At 33.4% G+C, this 16,535-nt stretch overlaps 2 protein-coding genes and 1 long non-coding RNA gene across 9 annotated transcripts; 2 read left to right on the top strand and 1 right to left on the bottom strand.

Annotated features, from left to right (window-relative positions):
* The first annotated feature begins 78 nt into the window (after positions 1-78).
* On the top strand, positions 79-4,635 carry LOC117210889 (scm-like with four MBT domains protein 1). 2 transcript variants are annotated; one of them, XM_033454316.1, is made up of 8 exons: positions 79-372; positions 489-559; positions 1,272-1,684; positions 1,768-1,857; positions 1,930-2,444; positions 2,687-3,537; positions 3,641-4,287; positions 4,362-4,635. In XM_033454316.1, the coding sequence occupies exons 2-8, from the start codon at positions 514-516 to the stop codon at positions 4,530-4,532; spliced, it is 2,733 nt and encodes a 910-aa protein (XP_033310207.1). In that variant the 5' UTR covers positions 79-372; positions 489-513; the 3' UTR covers positions 4,533-4,635. The 2 variants fall into 2 exon arrangements, with proteins under 2 accessions (XP_033310207.1, XP_033310197.1); XM_033454306.1 differs by having other exon boundaries at positions 81-372; positions 3,638-4,287.
* A 135-nt stretch (positions 4,636-4,770) lies between these two features.
* LOC117210930 lies at positions 4,771-6,636 on the bottom strand. 3 transcript variants are annotated; one of them, XR_004488179.1, is made up of 3 exons: positions 6,397-6,625; positions 6,093-6,325; positions 4,771-6,002 (listed from the first exon to the last, which is right to left on the bottom strand). It is a non-coding gene; the product is annotated as an uncharacterized LOC117210930 (long non-coding RNA). The 3 variants fall into 3 exon arrangements; XR_004488178.1 differs by having other exon boundaries at positions 4,771-5,984; positions 6,093-6,636; XR_004488177.1 differs by having other exon boundaries at positions 6,093-6,634.
* A 713-nt stretch (positions 6,637-7,349) lies between these two features.
* On the top strand, positions 7,350-15,661 carry LOC117210869 (neuroglian). Of its 4 annotated transcripts, XM_033454292.1 has the most exons (9): positions 7,350-7,499; positions 8,798-8,874; positions 9,442-9,574; positions 10,156-12,389; positions 12,475-12,733; positions 12,817-13,137; positions 13,212-13,861; positions 14,384-14,476; positions 14,586-15,661. In XM_033454292.1, exons 2-8 carry the CDS (start codon positions 8,820-8,822, stop codon positions 14,473-14,475), a joined length of 3,744 nt encoding a protein of 1,247 aa, XP_033310183.1. In that variant the 5' UTR covers positions 7,350-7,499; positions 8,798-8,819; the 3' UTR covers position 14,476; positions 14,586-15,661. The 4 variants fall into 4 exon arrangements, 3 of the variants coding, with proteins under 3 accessions (XP_033310183.1, XP_033310164.1, XP_033310173.1); XR_004488167.1 differs by lacking the exons at positions 14,384-14,476; positions 14,586-15,661 and adding an exon at positions 14,211-14,324 and having other exon boundaries at positions 13,212-13,972; XM_033454273.1 differs by lacking the exon at positions 14,384-14,476.
* The last annotated feature ends 874 nt before the right edge of the window (positions 15,662-16,535 follow it).

The raw sequence follows: 16,535 nt of genomic DNA on the forward strand, positions 1-16,535 counted from the left end.
CGGTATGGAAAGCAAGATATACCTAAGGCAAGAGTACCTATTGTTGGAGGATACCGTTATTGGTGTTAGGTAAATATTAAAAAGAATTACCGGAAGAGGCATAGACAAAGACATAGATAGAACAAGGCTAGTAGTAGTTTCAGAAAATATAATTGAAGGTACATTCAAAATGTTGCCCATTTCAAAGTAGGTAGATCTGATGTTCGGGACGAATGCGCCAAACGTACCGCACGAGAGAGATAGAAAACAAAAGAGAAAGATACGCATACAGTAGACCAGTATAGAGCGGCACGGACAGCTACGATTGAGGATACTATTTTTCATTAAAACAAACACTACGCAAATTTCGAAAATAAGCGCTTACTACAAAAAAAGGTAAGTTGTAAATTGTTCGACGATTTATTAGAAAGTTTAATAGAAATTAATAATCTATCCGCTGCCCAATTAACGGGGCCGCGATGGAAATTGATTTTAATGTATTTATGTGCAGGCTTATAATATTATAACGAAGTCATGGAACCTTGCGAAAACCGATCACAAGAGAAAGTGCAAGAAGGAGGTAAGATTAAATTAATTTGCATTTGTGATTATTTTACACTGTTTCGTTCGTGCAATTTTTATTATATAACGTCAATGTTATTTGTAATAAAATTATGATTATTCGGTAACCTTTTAAAGTTTTTGAAATGACTCTGACCGTTTAACACTGATTCTATTAGAAGACATTAATCACGTTCGCAAAGTTTTTGATAATAACGTATTGCAAGAATGTAAATTTCATGAAATCCTTAATGAGACGCGCAAGTGAAATTTATTTTATTTTATTAATCATATCGTCATGATAATGACGAATCTTATAATCTATTTATGAGTATTAGATATATAGTTTTTAGACACACAAGATATATATTTTTTAAAATAAAATTACGTGTCATTTTAACAATTATTTTATAATAAATATATTTCATTAAAAATAAAAAATAATGTATTTCAATAAATTAAAAGTATATCTTTATATATATATATATATATACTTTTTTAATAGAAATATTTTTATTTTTAGTATATTCATGCTTATTATTTATTATTATTATTATTATTATTATTATTATTATTATTATTATTGTTGTTGTTGTTGTTGTTATATTTCACATATTATAATTAAAAATAAATGATATAATATATTTAAATATAAATATTAACAAATTTCATAAACTCTAATAATTAAAAATTATACCTGAAGAAATCTGAAATTAAACTCCATTTTTCAGAATATGGCTTCTTTTGGCAAGATTATCTTGATGCTACAAACAGTGTTGAAGTACCACAAATTATGTTTCCACATGTTGAGCTAACACTTCAGAGTGGTATTGAAATTGGCATGTCCCTTGAGGTGCCAATTCCAAAAAATGCAGATGAGGAAGACACCAATTACTGGGTGGCTTCTATTGTCATGGCATGTGGTCCTTTATTACGTTTACGCTATTTTGGTGGAGATGATAGATCATTGGAATTTTGGTTCAACCTTACTAAGGAAGCTGCTCATGAACTTGGTTGGTGTGTGCAAAATAATAAAAAATTAGTACCAACTGATATTATTCTTCAAAGGTCCCCAGACTGCGTGGAAAGATTGACCGAATTTTTAACAACAGCCCGGAGTGTTCCATCAGAAATGTTATCCGGAGTTAGTTAAACATTTGTGAAAAATTTTATATAAGAATAAAATTATAATTTAATTTTCTAATTTTAATTTTTGTCTCCATATAGGATGGTCTAAGCATGACAGAGAGAATCAAGCAAGGCATGAAAGTTGAAGTTAGTGATATACTACATCCATATAAATTATGGGTAGCCACGGTAAGAAGTAATGTACAAATTTTATATTATTATTTCCATAAGTACCATTTAATTAATTTTGTGTTTCTTTAGATTATAGAAAATGTAGGAGGACGACTTTTATTAAGATATGATACTCCTGGTTCATCACGTAAAGATTTTTGGATGTTCTGTACATCAGAACATCTTCATCCTTATGGGTTTGCATCTAAATCTAATTCTACTTGGTTTCTAGAACCACCCAGTTCTATAGTAGAAATGCACACATATGAAGAATGGAAAGATTTATTAGAGTCTATACCAAAAAATTATGATCTTCCAGAAGAATTATTTCATAATACTGTAGATCATCCGAAACATGAATTTAAAGTTGGTATGAAATTAGAAGCATTGAGCCCAATTGATCAGATAAAAATATGCCCAGCTACTGTTATAAAAGTATTTGATGACACTTATTTCCTTGTACACATTGATACATATGATGAGTTGTCAAAGGGAATGGATATTGAAAACTGTATGTACAACAGTACAGAGAAAAACACTTGGCTTTGTACAGCAGAACATCCATATATATTTCCAGTTGGATGGGCAAAAAAACATGATATCAAGTAAGTCTAATCCTTGTGATAGCAACAATAAGTAAACTTTTCAAGTATCCTTCTAAAACAATGCAATCTAAAAAGATATTGGCAGAGAGAAAGTGAAAATGGGTATCCCTGTACTTAGTATCAGAAATGCAAAACTATTTAAATACGAAGAAATAATTATTTTCTAAATTATGTATCCTCAGTGCTCTTAAATCTTTATAATTGATCCATGCCTTATAATGTAACATTTTAACGCTTTTTAGAATTGTGCATCCAAATGGTTGGACTCCAAAAGAAGACGAATTTGATTGGGACGAATATTTGAAAGATACCCAAGCAACTGCTGCAGAAGAAAAGTTATTTCCAGAAAGACAAAGTGCCACTGATGCACGTTTTGAATGTAGTATGCGGTTAGAAGCAGTTGATCCAGAATGTGAAAATATCATATGTGCCGCACATATTACAAAAATTGTTGATAATCTTTTATGGTTAAAGTTAGATAATTATGAAAATACAAGACCAGAACATATAGTTGATATGTGTTCCTTACAAATATTTCCTGTTGGATGGTGTGAATCTAATCATTATCCATTGAAACCACCAAAAGATTATATGGAAGTTTGTAAACAACTGCAAATGCCCGTAAAGGAAGAAAAAAAGACCAACATTCTAGATATACCGATATCTGAGCCACGTTCTTCACTTTGGTGTCCAAAGATATATTTTAATTATCGTTGTTTCACAGGCCCTATGATTTCTAAAGGGAAATTAGCAACCCTACCAAAAGCAGTAGGACCTGGCCCTGTAATTTTAGTTATGAGAGAAGTTTTATCAATGATCGTATCTGTAGGATATAGAAGTGCTCGGATATTAAAGGTCCTTCAATGTGATTCTAAACCAGATCCAGGATACCATTTAGAAGTTTTAAAAGCCAAACATAAAAACAATACATATCGCGCAAGTGTTGCCGTAGTTACATCCGGAGATATGGTGGCTGATTTTTGCAGAAATATTTGCAAAAAGTTAATGGTATGTCCAAATTTATTTGGTCCCTTGTATGTACCTGAAAATGAATGTCCGGATAAGTGCCACAAAACATCAAAAGCAAAATTCAGTAAGTGTAATTTCTTTTACATTTAAGTTATCATATATATGGTTCATTTATAATCTTCATTTCAATTGATTTATTAATACTAATTAACTTTTTATTTTAGCAGCATCTGTTGGTACTGGACGAAGAGGTAAGCCAAAGGGTTACACGAGTATTATGGTACAAAAACCAAAACCATGGGGTGGTAGGCGAAAAAGGAGACGAGGAAGATGGGCAAACAGAGAAAAGGAGACTCATGAAGATTTCGAGCAAGAAGATGAAATGCCATTTATGTCATTAGATTTAGCCAAACACGTATCAGGGCTTGAAGAAACGCTCGATGGAAGACCACCACTTTCTGAGATAGATATCATGATCCAGAAAGGTTTAGAGAAAGGAGAAAAATCAGATGAATTTAAAACTGAGCCACCTTCGAGCAACGCATCGGATGATTCTGGAAGTTCATTTAACGATAATAGGAAGATGAAAGACAGACGAAGCCCTAATAGTTTAAATAATAAACAGCATTCATCAAAATTTAGCCAAAGTTCCACTGTTACTAGATTAGGTAAGAGAGAACGAGATGGGGATACAAGTATTGAATCTGATGGCTCAGATGGAGAATCAGAATATGTGATGATGCAGAAGAAACAAAGGCGTCCAAAAACGCGGAAACTTGATTCAAATCCATTATTTTGGAGTGTAGATGATGTCTTCAGATACTTAAGAAAAACGAATGATTGCAAAGACATTGCAGAAGATGTGAAAGAAGAGGTAATGTATCCAGGAATATAAATTCTTAAGCGGCATAGTTCTAATAATTTATTTTCCTTTTTCTTCTTTTACAGGAAATTGATGGGCTAGCATTTTTACTATTAAATCTACCCTCTCTTACACAACACATGAAGTTGAGAACGAGTTCAGCTATGAAACTTTGTCGGCATGTTGAACAAGTTAAAGTCACGTTCTTTTTACGACATATAAATGAAGTAGAACCAGAACAGTATCAAATTGTATAATTTTAATAATTAGGAAAATTCAATTTATTGTATTATTTATATAGTGTAATATAGTGTATCATGGAACAAGAGGAAAATAACTAGATCTTAAATGTATAAATAATTACAAAATGATTTTTAATTTATACAAACATGCAAGACTCCATTACTTTTAAATAAATTTTAAATAGATATACAATGTATTTAATTATACTGTTGTATATTTAAATTATTTTTATTATATCATGTTTTTTAATGAAATTAAATGTTACTGATTAAACTGACTAATCAGAAAAGTACCTAAGATGCAAATACACATTAAGGCTTATTCTTTATTTTCAAATTGTACAAAGTCAGTATGAAGAAGATTGGACGACCTTTTTCTATCATTAATCCTACTATTATTAACGTTTATATAATATGTATTCATTAAATTTTTATTTTGTGAATTGATAATAAAGCAATAAATTTACAATCGCAAGGAAATCATGTCTTAATATAATAATCTAAAATATACGTTTGAGTTTGTCGGTTTCGTGTAGCTCAATCTAAATTTGTGACAATGCTTTTACATGTCCTATAAACCGCACTGCAATTTTTGATACTTTGCCAAATTATCTACACTGAGGATCAAGTGTCAAACAAGAATTGTGAATGAAGTAGAAATTATTAAACTTGTCATTTATCCAAGACAGATGAATAGATGCAAATTATATGCAAATATAGTTTACTTCTTTCAATATTTCCTACTTTACTTCCTACAACAACTTTATTTTGATACCTAAGTATAACAAATATTATATAACTTTTAATGCAAGAAATAAATGCGATTAACGGAACGGAAAAATCAAATAAAACGAAAGAGATATGATATTCAGTACGAACATCAACTTCTTTTATCATAGAACATATTCTTTGCACACGGTCTATCAATTAACGCCAAAAGAAACGATGCGGTTAAGTGTTCTGTAAGCAGCGCTCGTTGTCTCTGTGTGTGTGGTCTGAACTGATACGAAAACCAAATATGATTACGTACATAATTGTTAACATATTTTGTATTCAGAGACATGATAATTTTTGCATCTTGGCTTTCTACAATACAATGAAAATCATCAATTTTATTGAATATCCATGTAAGTCATAGCATACGGCTCGACCTATATTTTTATATCGAGCATTCGATCGAAGTTTAAATTTGCTCAGACTCAGACGTATTTCTTATCACAGAAGAGATTTGCTATTGGATCTTAGAATATACATGTGTTAGTTATCTTGTTATAATATTTGTATCTCTTTACCTGGAATACCATTTATATATTAATTGTTCTCATACCTATCATATATACGATAATATACCGATAATTAATTAATGGCATAGTTTCTCATCTTATACAATCGTTTGTCATTTTTACATTAAGTTTTTTATCTCTCTTTTATAAAATATTATCGTGACAAACTCTGTTACACTCATGTCTAAAAAAACCACATTACCTACTAAATATGAATTTCAAACTTGAAAAGTTTTGTCATATTTAGAAGTTGACAAAGGTATGACAGCTCACGTAAAGATGCATCGTTTACCTCTCTTTGACACGTATCAAGTCTAAAATATATCACTTCCCCCTTTTTGCAAAGTATACACAGCTGCACTTTAAGATCCTATACAGGCTATACATAGTAGCTACGTTTGCTTAGGAGGCGCGCTTTTTTTGAATCTGGCGCGACAAGATGCCTTCGATTTGTCTCGGCCGTTATTGGCCAAGAGACTATAAAGACTCACTCCTATAAAGGAATACCCACACCGTTTGTTTAACCTGCGAAGAGAAGACTTTTATGAAAAGATTGTAAGTATTTGACATTATTCAATAAAGCAGTATTAACAAACTATATAATGAACGAATATTTTGCTATATAAAATTCTTATACTCGTCTGCAGTGGTCTTATAAATGTCAACTCTTTTCATAGAATGCAGTAGTGTCTTACTAACTGGCCGGAATTCCGCCTTGCTAACATTACTATCCCCACCATTTCTTGGAAGTGGAGCGGAACTTTGACACTATACATATGTGTGCATGTACGTGTGTGTATTTGTACGAGACCTGACATTTAATCGTTTTTATAAAGATTGACAAACCTTTAGATATTGGAGCCGTGATATCTTGGTTGAATTTCTATAGCAATGAGTGCTTAAATCTCAATTTCGAAACAAATCGAAGTTTTACAATATTGTTAAGATTCGAACTATTTTTGGCATGATTCAGTATTAGAAACTGTCTAAGATTTTAATAAATCTTAAATCGTTAATGTTTCGATAAGTCTCGAATACCTTGATTTTGAATGCTCTAAAAATCTTCATAGATTTCAAAGTTTTGAGAGCTCGATGGATATATGTAGATTTAGAAGACAGAATCCCTGGACCTCTTTGCGCTATAATTTTCCAAATAATAATATTAGTGAATTGACAAGTTACAAGTGATGGGTTATAACACTTTATATCTTTACGATTTCAAGTAAAATAGGATAATCGGATAACTTGTAATTCATAAAATTTACTTTTAAAGTTCCATTTGTTTAATCATCAAACACTAATTGTTATTCTTGTCTAAAAAAGAATATATTAATCCTAATCTATAACCAATGTAAAATTTTACTAATAATATTAGATCAAAAGTATAAGAGAACCGTAATGCAGATCGTATCTTGCTAACTGGCCAGGTTTGGTGATGACCCGTGGCTAGATAGCGAAATACTGCTACACTCCTATGTGAGCGGACCTTAAAGTTCAGTGAAAACTTAGCAGTGTAAGTCGGTGTGACCGAAGACACTAGGTGGGGATCGAGTCTGCAATACATGCAACGTGCACATCCACACTAGTGTACAGTACCGTACGGTGCGCTACGTTACGTGTGCGAGTCAGTGGTTTTTCGATGATGCCTTGGTGATGACGGAATTTTTATAATCAAACACGTCTTAAAACGTTAAGATAGGTGAGCTATTGTCATTGACGTGAAGAAACGTACATTTGATTAGTGACGTACATCGAGATATCGAGTAATAACCAAGGTATTGAGTGAAACGAACAAACGAAGCGTCGGCGATCAATGCTAGTTCGCGGGTGTGCCCGTTTGCCCAGCCCCGTGTGTTCCCTTTTTTCCCTTTTGGTCCCCATGGGATATCTGTTTTCTAAGTAGCGGTCGATCGATTCAGATTCCTTTAAACGCCGTGAGAATAAAGCAAACGTATCGTGAAACAGGTGGACGAACGGAACGGCGGTAAAATTTTCATCGGCGATGTTGTGATTTCGAAGGACAACTTCGGTGAGATCATCGTAACACCATCACCTGTTCCAACGATTGTGCGCGATCCTGAAGCGAATACATAACATTGTTACATATACTTGTTCTATTTTATCTAGTTTCACTGAAAAAATATGGAAAAATAACGTAGATTTTGCATGATATTTTTAAGAAGCTGCTGATGAATACACTATTAGCCGGTCCGATGACACATGTCTAGTTTTCTACATATGTATATTGTTCGTTGGTTTTTTACGCGGAGAGCACGCCCATTTCTCACATCTCCATTGGCAACTATTCGCCAGGGGATTTGAAAATTCTATTTAAAGTTAGAACTACTTGAATATCGTCAAAATGATAAATTGATCATATTTCATAGAAATTTTGCAGATTTACTACGGCGTATTTTTAGACATTTTAATGATTTTTGGCGATATATACCGGATAAAGGCTTGTTTTTCTTGCATTATGTATCTTTTTATATTTCAGCTTGAGTTCTTTGGAACGCGGTTTATACCTTAGTCATTGGTAGTTCTAGCGTTAACACATTTATTTCGAACAAAATCGTTAATGTCATATTGTATATTCATTCTGACATTCCTGCGCACGATTCATATTCTTCGTATACGCGTGTATACAATGTGATTCAAATAAAATGCAGCCCAGTGTTGTACCAAAAAACTCGCTAATGCCTTTGCGAATGCCAATAGGATTTACAAAGCCTCTAACGTGACAACTTTAGTTGTCGGATTCGTTTGAATCACAAAGATTAACGTGGATAAATTTATAGAAAGAATGTTCAAATTCATAATTTATATTTCTTAAAAGGAATTCGAAATGAAATTTTAATTTGATTTCATATAATAGATTCTAGTTTCTACCTATATGACGAAAAATTTGCAATTTTCATAAATGTTTTCTTAAAATATATTTTGCTTCTTCCCGAAATTTGTACGATTGAAATATTTAAGAAAATCTTCTACTTCTAGATCAAGAGAATACCGGTCGATCATGAAGTTCATCGTGTGTATTATCTCAACACTGGTACTGCAGGCATCGGCTTTAAGTGAGTGTAATTCCGTCATCACGTTTTATATCGGTCACAATAAATTCGAAGTAATACTTGTTACGATCAATCAGTTTTCATAATAACAATCTGTGATTTTTAATTATAGTCCATATTCTGGATATTATAGGAGGTGAAAACAGTAGCAAGCTTATCAGATGCAACTAGTTGTTTTCACATAAAACAAATTTCCTTTAATTATGAACTTTTAATCACAAACAATTTTTTTTATATCATTAGAAAATTATAAAAAATACATATTTTGCTTTCACTTGCTTTTATAAGATATGTAACACTAAGTGAATTTAGTTTAATACGATTATAATGCATTGAGTTAGGAGATTATATTGTTCTAAGAATGCACTTTAATTTCATAACATTTCACTATATTTTAAAACATTTCTATTTAAATTTATTCAACGGCTATAAAAACATATTACTGCTATATAACACATATGTTATATATGTAGCAATAACATATGTAACATATTTTACTAAGTGCATATCAACAAATCGTTTCATAGTGTGTAACAATAATGCACATGTGTCATTTGTATCTTTTATTAGTCCAATCTCCACCACGGATATCCAAACAACCCCCAACAGATGAGCAGTTATTTCAAGTGGCTCAAGCGAAGATTAATGAGAATGACAAACCATTTTTAATTGAATGTGAAGCAGAAGGAGAACCTGCTCCAAGGTAAAGTTCATTTAATTAGAAAATAAATAAAATCTTAAAATATGTCTTGCTACTTTGTTATTATTTTGCAAATAAAAATATAATGTTTAGGAAAAAGATAAAAATAATACTACATTAAAAAGAACTATTTATTGCATTGATTTAAATTTTAAATGCTGATCATAGAAAAACAGAAATTTTATAAAGAATTAATGCAGTAGTGCAACATTAATAGTATATTTTCCAGGAATATTTCATTCATGTAGTTTCATTGCACTTACATGTAAGTCCACTATCTCTGTCCTGCAAAGAAGCCAGAGTAACTGGTCTTAATTACCAGGATGACCTCATAGCCTTAGGGGGTATAAAGTTACTAGTACTGATAAAGATACCTTACTTGTGGTGTGAACTGTAGATGCATGGGAGTGGTCTAACAATATACTGAAGGAAAATAGAAAATATCATTACCGCGTTATGATTTATTCTCATCTATTTATGATCAATATCGTACTATTTTTAGCATAACAGTAATCATGAATAATGATAATGTTGAGTATTTGACCAATCTTGATTTTTTATTTATATTTATTGATTTAATGTAGGTATCGATGGATTAAAAATGGAAAGAATTTTGAGTGGCCAGCATATGATGACCGTATATCTCAGCAACCTGGTAGAGGTACACTGGTGATTTCTAGACCACGAGATGAAGATCTGGGTCAATATCAATGCTTTGCAGAGAATGAATGGGGAATTGCAACGTCTAATTCAGTTTTCGTTAGAAAAGCTGAATTGAACTCATTCAAAGATCAAAATCCTATAAGTCTGGATGCAAATGAAGGACAGCCATTTAAACTAACTTGCCAACCACCAGATGGTTGGCCAAAACCAAATGTATATTGGTTAATTCAAGATACTGCTGGAGGCATCAAGTCGATCAATAATTCGCGAATGACTTTAGATCCTGAAGGGAACCTTTGGTTCAGCAATGTTACAAGAAATGATGCTTCTGACGATTTTTATTATGCGTGTGCAGCTACATCTGTATTCAGAAATGAATATAAATTAGGTAATAGAGTTTTATTGAACGTTATCTCTTCGGGAATATCTGCTAGTCAAAATAAATATGAACCCGTTAAACAATATGTGAGTAGAAAAAATGAAGTTGCCTTACGTGGCAAAAAAATTGAATTATATTGCATACATGGTGGAACACCATTACCACAAATAGTGTGGAGTAAAAATGGCGAAGTAATTAAAACTAACGATAGAATAATGCAAGGAAATTATGGTAAATCTTTGATAATTAAACATGTTAATTCGAAAGACGAAGGAACGTATACTTGCGAAGCTTCAAACGGAGTGGGTGACGCGAAATCGTATTCTATACATTTACAAGTAATGGCGGTACCATATTTCACTATCGAGCCTGAGATTATAAATGCGGCAGAAGACGAAACTGTAGAATTCAAGTGTGCTGCTAATGGAGTACCTGTCCCTGAGATAAAATGGATTCATAATGGTAAACCAATATCAGAAGCACCTCCAAATCCACGCAGGAAAGTTACACCAAATTCTATTATTATTGAAAAGTTGACTAAAAAGGATACAGGAAACTATGGTTGCAATGCTACAAATTCATTGGGTTATGTATACAAGGATGTGTACGTAAATGTTTTAGCTTTAGAACCCGAAATTACTCAACCGCCCGCTGATATCGCTACAGTCGATGGTAAAATTGTGAGAATTACTTGCCGTGTATTTGGAGCACCGAAACCTGCTGTAAAATGGATTCGAAATGGACAAGAACTAACTGGAGGACGATACAAGACTTTAGATTCTGGTGACTTAGAAATTGAGAACGTAATATTCTTAGATGCAGGCACCTATACATGCCATGCGTCCAATAAATTCGGAGAAATAGAAGCCTCTGGTAATCTAGCAGTAAAAGAACATACTAGGATCACAGATGAACCAGAGGATTACGAAGTTGCTGCAGGTTCTACTGCAACTTTTAGATGTAACGCTGTTACAGATTCCAGTTTAACGCTTACAATCGATTGGTTGAGTAACGGCGAACCCATCGATTTTGAGATGGAACCACGATTTATCCGAAGTACTGATTATTCTTTAATGATTACAAAAACGACTGAACTAGATACCGGTACTTACACTTGCGTTGCTCATACCGAGTTGGATGAGGCAAAGGCACAAGCTACACTAGTTGTACAAGATGTACCAAATCCGCCAAAGTTAGTTAGTGTTAATTGTGCAGGGACTATAGCTACTATACATTGGACTCCAATGGGTGATAACAGAGCACCAATTTTGAGATACACTATTCAACATAATACCAGTTTCACTCCAGATACGTGGGAGATATCGAAAGATCCTGTTCCATCAACTGAACAAACATACGATGTTCCGATGTCGCCTTGGGCTAACTATACATTCCGTGTATTAGCATGGAATAAAATAGGTCCATCGTTGCCCTCACCACATAGCGATGTATGTACTACATTACAAGACGTTCCTTTTACGAATCCCGACAACGTTATGGGCAAGGGAACAACACCACAAAATCTGGTTATATCTTGGACAGTAATGCCACAAATTGAACACAATGCACCCAAATTCATGTATAGAGTATACTATAGACGTGATATACCAGGAGAAAAATGGACAATAGAAGACATACATGATTGGAAGAAGAACAGTTTGGTTGTGGATAATCAACCAACTTATCAAAGATATAAGATTAAAGTGGTAGCTATTAATGAAAGAGGAGAATGTAGAGTTGCACCTGAAGAAGTAACAGGATACTCTGGAGAAGATGGTTTGTGGATTTTTTATTACATTTTTTATAGTATTTGCAATTTCTTTTAGAATTAATATTACCTAAAATTCATTTAATGTTACAGTACCATTGCAAGCACCGAGTAACTTTACGTTAAATCAAGTAAAGTCGAGTACAAGCGCACAATTCTCGTGGAATCCGGTCCCCGAGGAATCGGTACGGGGCGAATTACAAGGATATAAGATTCAAACGTGGACAGAAAAGGACGGTGAAAAGGGAATGCGAGAAATCGATATAAGAGGTGGTAATAGGACTCATGCACTGGTTACCAAATTTGTTCCCTTCAACAAGAACTATGTTCGAATATTAGCATACAACGGACGGTAATGAATCTTAAAATAGCAGTTTATAGGCTTTCATATGTAACATTATTTGTAACGATAATCTTTTTATTTTTATTTATTAGATATGCTGGGCCACCTTCTGAAACTTTAAGCTTTGACACACCAGAAGGTGTCCCAGGAACAGTCCTCAATCTTGAGGCGTTCCCAATGGGTTCCAGTGCTTTGTTTTTAGCATGGACAAAACCTGCCGAACCAAATGGTATCTTGACTGGCTACAGAATATATTATGAATCCGTAAATGGAACCAGACTGGGACCTCTCTTGGAGAGAAAACCACATATTATAGACCCAGAAGCCACCAGTGCAAAATTGGCTGCTCTAGCACCTGATATGAAATATCGTGTACATGTTCGAGCAACAACTAAAGTTGGTGAAGGAAATGAGTATGTATCATTGCTTTCTGCTTTAATTTTATATATATGTGTATGAGGTAACATATTGTTTTATACTCACTTAGTTACTTTATCGAGCAAAAAACACGCACATCTCAACAACCTGATATACCACAATTCACATGGGAAGCTATTCCAAAGGAAAATGGATACTCGAATGTAAGAATTATCTGGCAGCTGAATCTCAATGGGAATCCAGGAAGTCACTTTTTTGTGAAGTATAAACTCAAAGGTGAAACGATATCACTCCATACCGAACCAGAATATCAATCGAACACGATCGAAATTCGAGGACTTCAAAGTGGTGAAGTTTATGTGATGTCTGTCATTGCTGTTGATGGTAACTACTTCACAGAAAGCGATCCACAAGAAGTAGAAACGAGTAGCGAAGGACCTATCATTCAGCCTAAAGAAAATGTCGCAACCGCTGGATGGTTCATAGGAATGATGTTAGCAATTGCCTTTCTTCTTTTGGTACTTATAATAGTATGCATTATTAAACGTAATAGAGGTGGAAAATACGCCGTACATGAAAGAGAATTAGCTGCTGGGCGCGGCGATTATCCAGATGAAGGCGGTTTTCATGAATATTCGCAACCTTTAGATACCAAATCAGCAGGCGGTCGCGCGTCTCTGGCATCTTCTTCCCATCAAGATGGGAAGCATCCTGAATCTGATACTGATTCTATGGCAGAATATGGAGAGGGAGATACAGGTTAGTTCAATAAATAATAAATAGTCTATTTACATTAACAATGTAAGAAGACAATTGAAGTAAGTAGTATTAGATTTCAGTAGATATGCATTCCAATTCCCACATGTGTAAATCTGAGGTATAGTTGCATCCGTGATATTTGTTGCGCTGGCTGTAGATGTCGCGCTGCTGGGGTACTGCTATTTTTCTTCTAATTTAAATGCCTGAAAGAAAAATAGGAGACTACTGGCGCCGGTATTCGAACCCGGGTCCCGAACGTTCGTAACCTAAGGCGCTAACTACTGCGCTACCGTCGTCCGGTAGAAGTTAGTGTCGAGTGGCGGTATTTTGTTGTCGAGTGCCGCCACAAATCCACATAACAGCATGAATACAAATACTTGTTTTATATCCATTTTGTACACGCCCGACATAGGATAAGATATTTATTCACATGTTATTTATTTTTTTTTGCCTTAGCACCTTAATTTATGTTATGTTTTTGTTTGTTCATTTTATTTTGCCTTGTTGTTTGACTTAATGTAGAAGGTATGAACGAGGATGGATCATTCATCGGTCAGTATGGTCGACATCGTAAACAGGAACCAAATTCACAAGCATTTGCCACGTTAGTGTAAGGTAGGTTAAATGATACATTTAAAAATAGATCGGAACATTAATGGTTTATGTTTCTTAAATTATAATTTTTAATGCGAATTTATAAATTGTGATGGTCATTTTGTTAAAGGGCGGTTTACGGAGGACGGCTCTTTCATTGGACAATACGGGCCCAAAGGTAGACCGGAAGAAACACCGCCTATTCCAAGCGGCACTATGGCCACATACGTGTAACCTCTGGTATTATCTTATTCAAACCGCATAAACATTGTTTTTTTGTCAGAAGTAAGGTATCCAATCCTTACTAGCCGCAGCATCTCTGCTATGCACCTTGCGCTGGGCGCAACGTCCAACACTATACTGCCAATTAGATTTTGGTTTTGGGTTTTATAGTTCACATAGAAAGATAAGTATAAATGTTTCTATGTCGAGCCGAGTAAAGGCTATATAAGTCATGCACAACGTTTGTACATTCGTGTCGTTTAAAAGGTAATTCCTCATGGATATTTAACACACGTCTAGATATGTGTTACTCGAGTGTTTCAGCAATTTTTAATATTTTTGAGAAACGTTGATCTGCGATGATTATTTCATCTACGTGATTGCGTGTGTTCCAAAGTACAATTTGTTAGTCGATCGAAAATTATTTATAATTACTGAGTTTGTTGAGAAGATCTTTGACTAATTATAAAACCCAAAGACGATAGAGGTGTCTCATAGCGTGCAAGCTATTTATGGACATAATATAGTAGAAAGTATTCTAGCATCGATCGTAACATTTGACATGGCCAGATTGGAAATTGACACTTCCTGACCATTACAGGGTATACGAGTTATGTTTATATTGTTCTAAGTATGCGTATCACAAAAAACGAAGTATGAAGCACTTTTAAGGCTGCATATAGGATTCACGTCTTTCAAATGAAGATAATCAGTATCAATAATTAATTCGTATTACCCGAAAATTAGTTAATACACGGCACATACTGGTGTTACTTATATGCAATCTTGAAAACGGAAGGACTCACATTGAGCATAGTGTCGCAATCTGGCCGGGACTGAAACTAACTTTAATTGAAAAATGAGAAAAAAATTGTTCTAAGAACCTTTAGATGCGATCAATTTTTACTCTGCCGACAGAGGGCCAAATATAAAGAATCAGTGACTATCTACAATTATTGTGCACGTGCACTTTCATTAACGATACACGAATAACAAAAGTATATGAAAGATATTATTATTATTATTATTATTATTATTATTATTATTATTATTATTATTATTATTACTATTACTACTACTGCTACTACTACTACCACTACTACTACTACTACTACTACTGCTACTACTACTACTATTACTACTACTACTGCTACTACTATTAGAATATAAAAAAGAACATTGTACATGCACTATGGTAGTTTAAAACGAAAAATTTCACATGGCCTCTAATTGTTGCTTTTTGTATGTGAAACGTGCTTTAGCTGAAAATGAAAGTTCTTTTTATTCTTATTAATGTTTACTTTATTTTTTGTAATTTTATTATAATCCAATCAATATAGAATATAATTTAATATATGAAATAGCTATTGAATATATAGAGACATATATTGATTATTAATTAAAATTAGTGTTAAAAAAATGCGATCACATGAGAGCAGCTATTATTACATTTTAGTGTATAAAATGTTATTATGAGACTCATAGAGTTCGTTATTTTCTCCGATAATAAATTTAATGTTTTTTATTTACCGTATTAAGTTATTCAATGCAATGTACAGGTTGTCTGCAAAAGTGTCGTGAGCAAATATATCAGGTACAAAAATAAAAAAGGTACAAAATATAGAATACTTACAATACATGTGCGCGTAAAGTTCGTAAAAGTCTATATATGCAAAATCGTACACACCTCTCAGCCTACGACAAGAAATCGAACTGAATTATGATTGTCCTTCCGAGTTGACTTTTAAAATTTTGATGATTACCATCTTTAACAAAAAAATTTTATTTTACTTAATGAACAAATTCATTGATCTTCAGTTTATATTTGTCAGGGTCTTTTTTGCCGATTATCCTGTAC

Source organism: Bombus bifarius, unplaced genomic scaffold, assembly GCF_011952205.1.
Source record: "Bombus bifarius isolate JDL3187 unplaced genomic scaffold, Bbif_JDL3187 scf7180000007970, whole genome shotgun sequence".
Taxonomy (NCBI): domain Eukaryota; kingdom Metazoa; phylum Arthropoda; class Insecta; order Hymenoptera; family Apidae; genus Bombus; species Bombus bifarius.

What these genes read in the sequence shown, in the direction of transcription:
- LOC117210889 (XM_033454306.1), top strand. Translation starts at nt 514, where the DNA reads ATGGAACCTTGCGAAAACCGATCACAAGAGAAAGTGCAAGAAGGAG. An exon ending in AGAGAAAGTGCAAGAAGGAG is followed by an intron (nt 560 to 1,271) that starts GTAAGATTAAAT and finishes TCCATTTTTCAG; the next exon opens with AATATGGCTTCTTTTGGCAA. An exon ending in ATAAATTATGGGTAGCCACG is followed by an intron (nt 1,858 to 1,929) that starts GTAAGAAGTAAT and finishes GTGTTTCTTTAG; the next exon opens with ATTATAGAAAATGTAGGAGG.
- LOC117210869 (XM_033454273.1), top strand. Translation starts at nt 8,820, where the DNA reads ATGAAGTTCATCGTGTGTATTATCTCAACACTGGTACTGCAGGCATCG. An exon ending in GAAGGAGAACCTGCTCCAAG is followed by an intron (nt 9,575 to 10,155) that starts GTAAAGTTCATT and finishes GATTTAATGTAG; the next exon opens with GTATCGATGGATTAAAAATG. An exon ending in AAAGTTGGTGAAGGAAATGA is followed by an intron (nt 13,138 to 13,211) that starts GTATGTATCATT and finishes ATACTCACTTAG; the next exon opens with TTACTTTATCGAGCAAAAAA.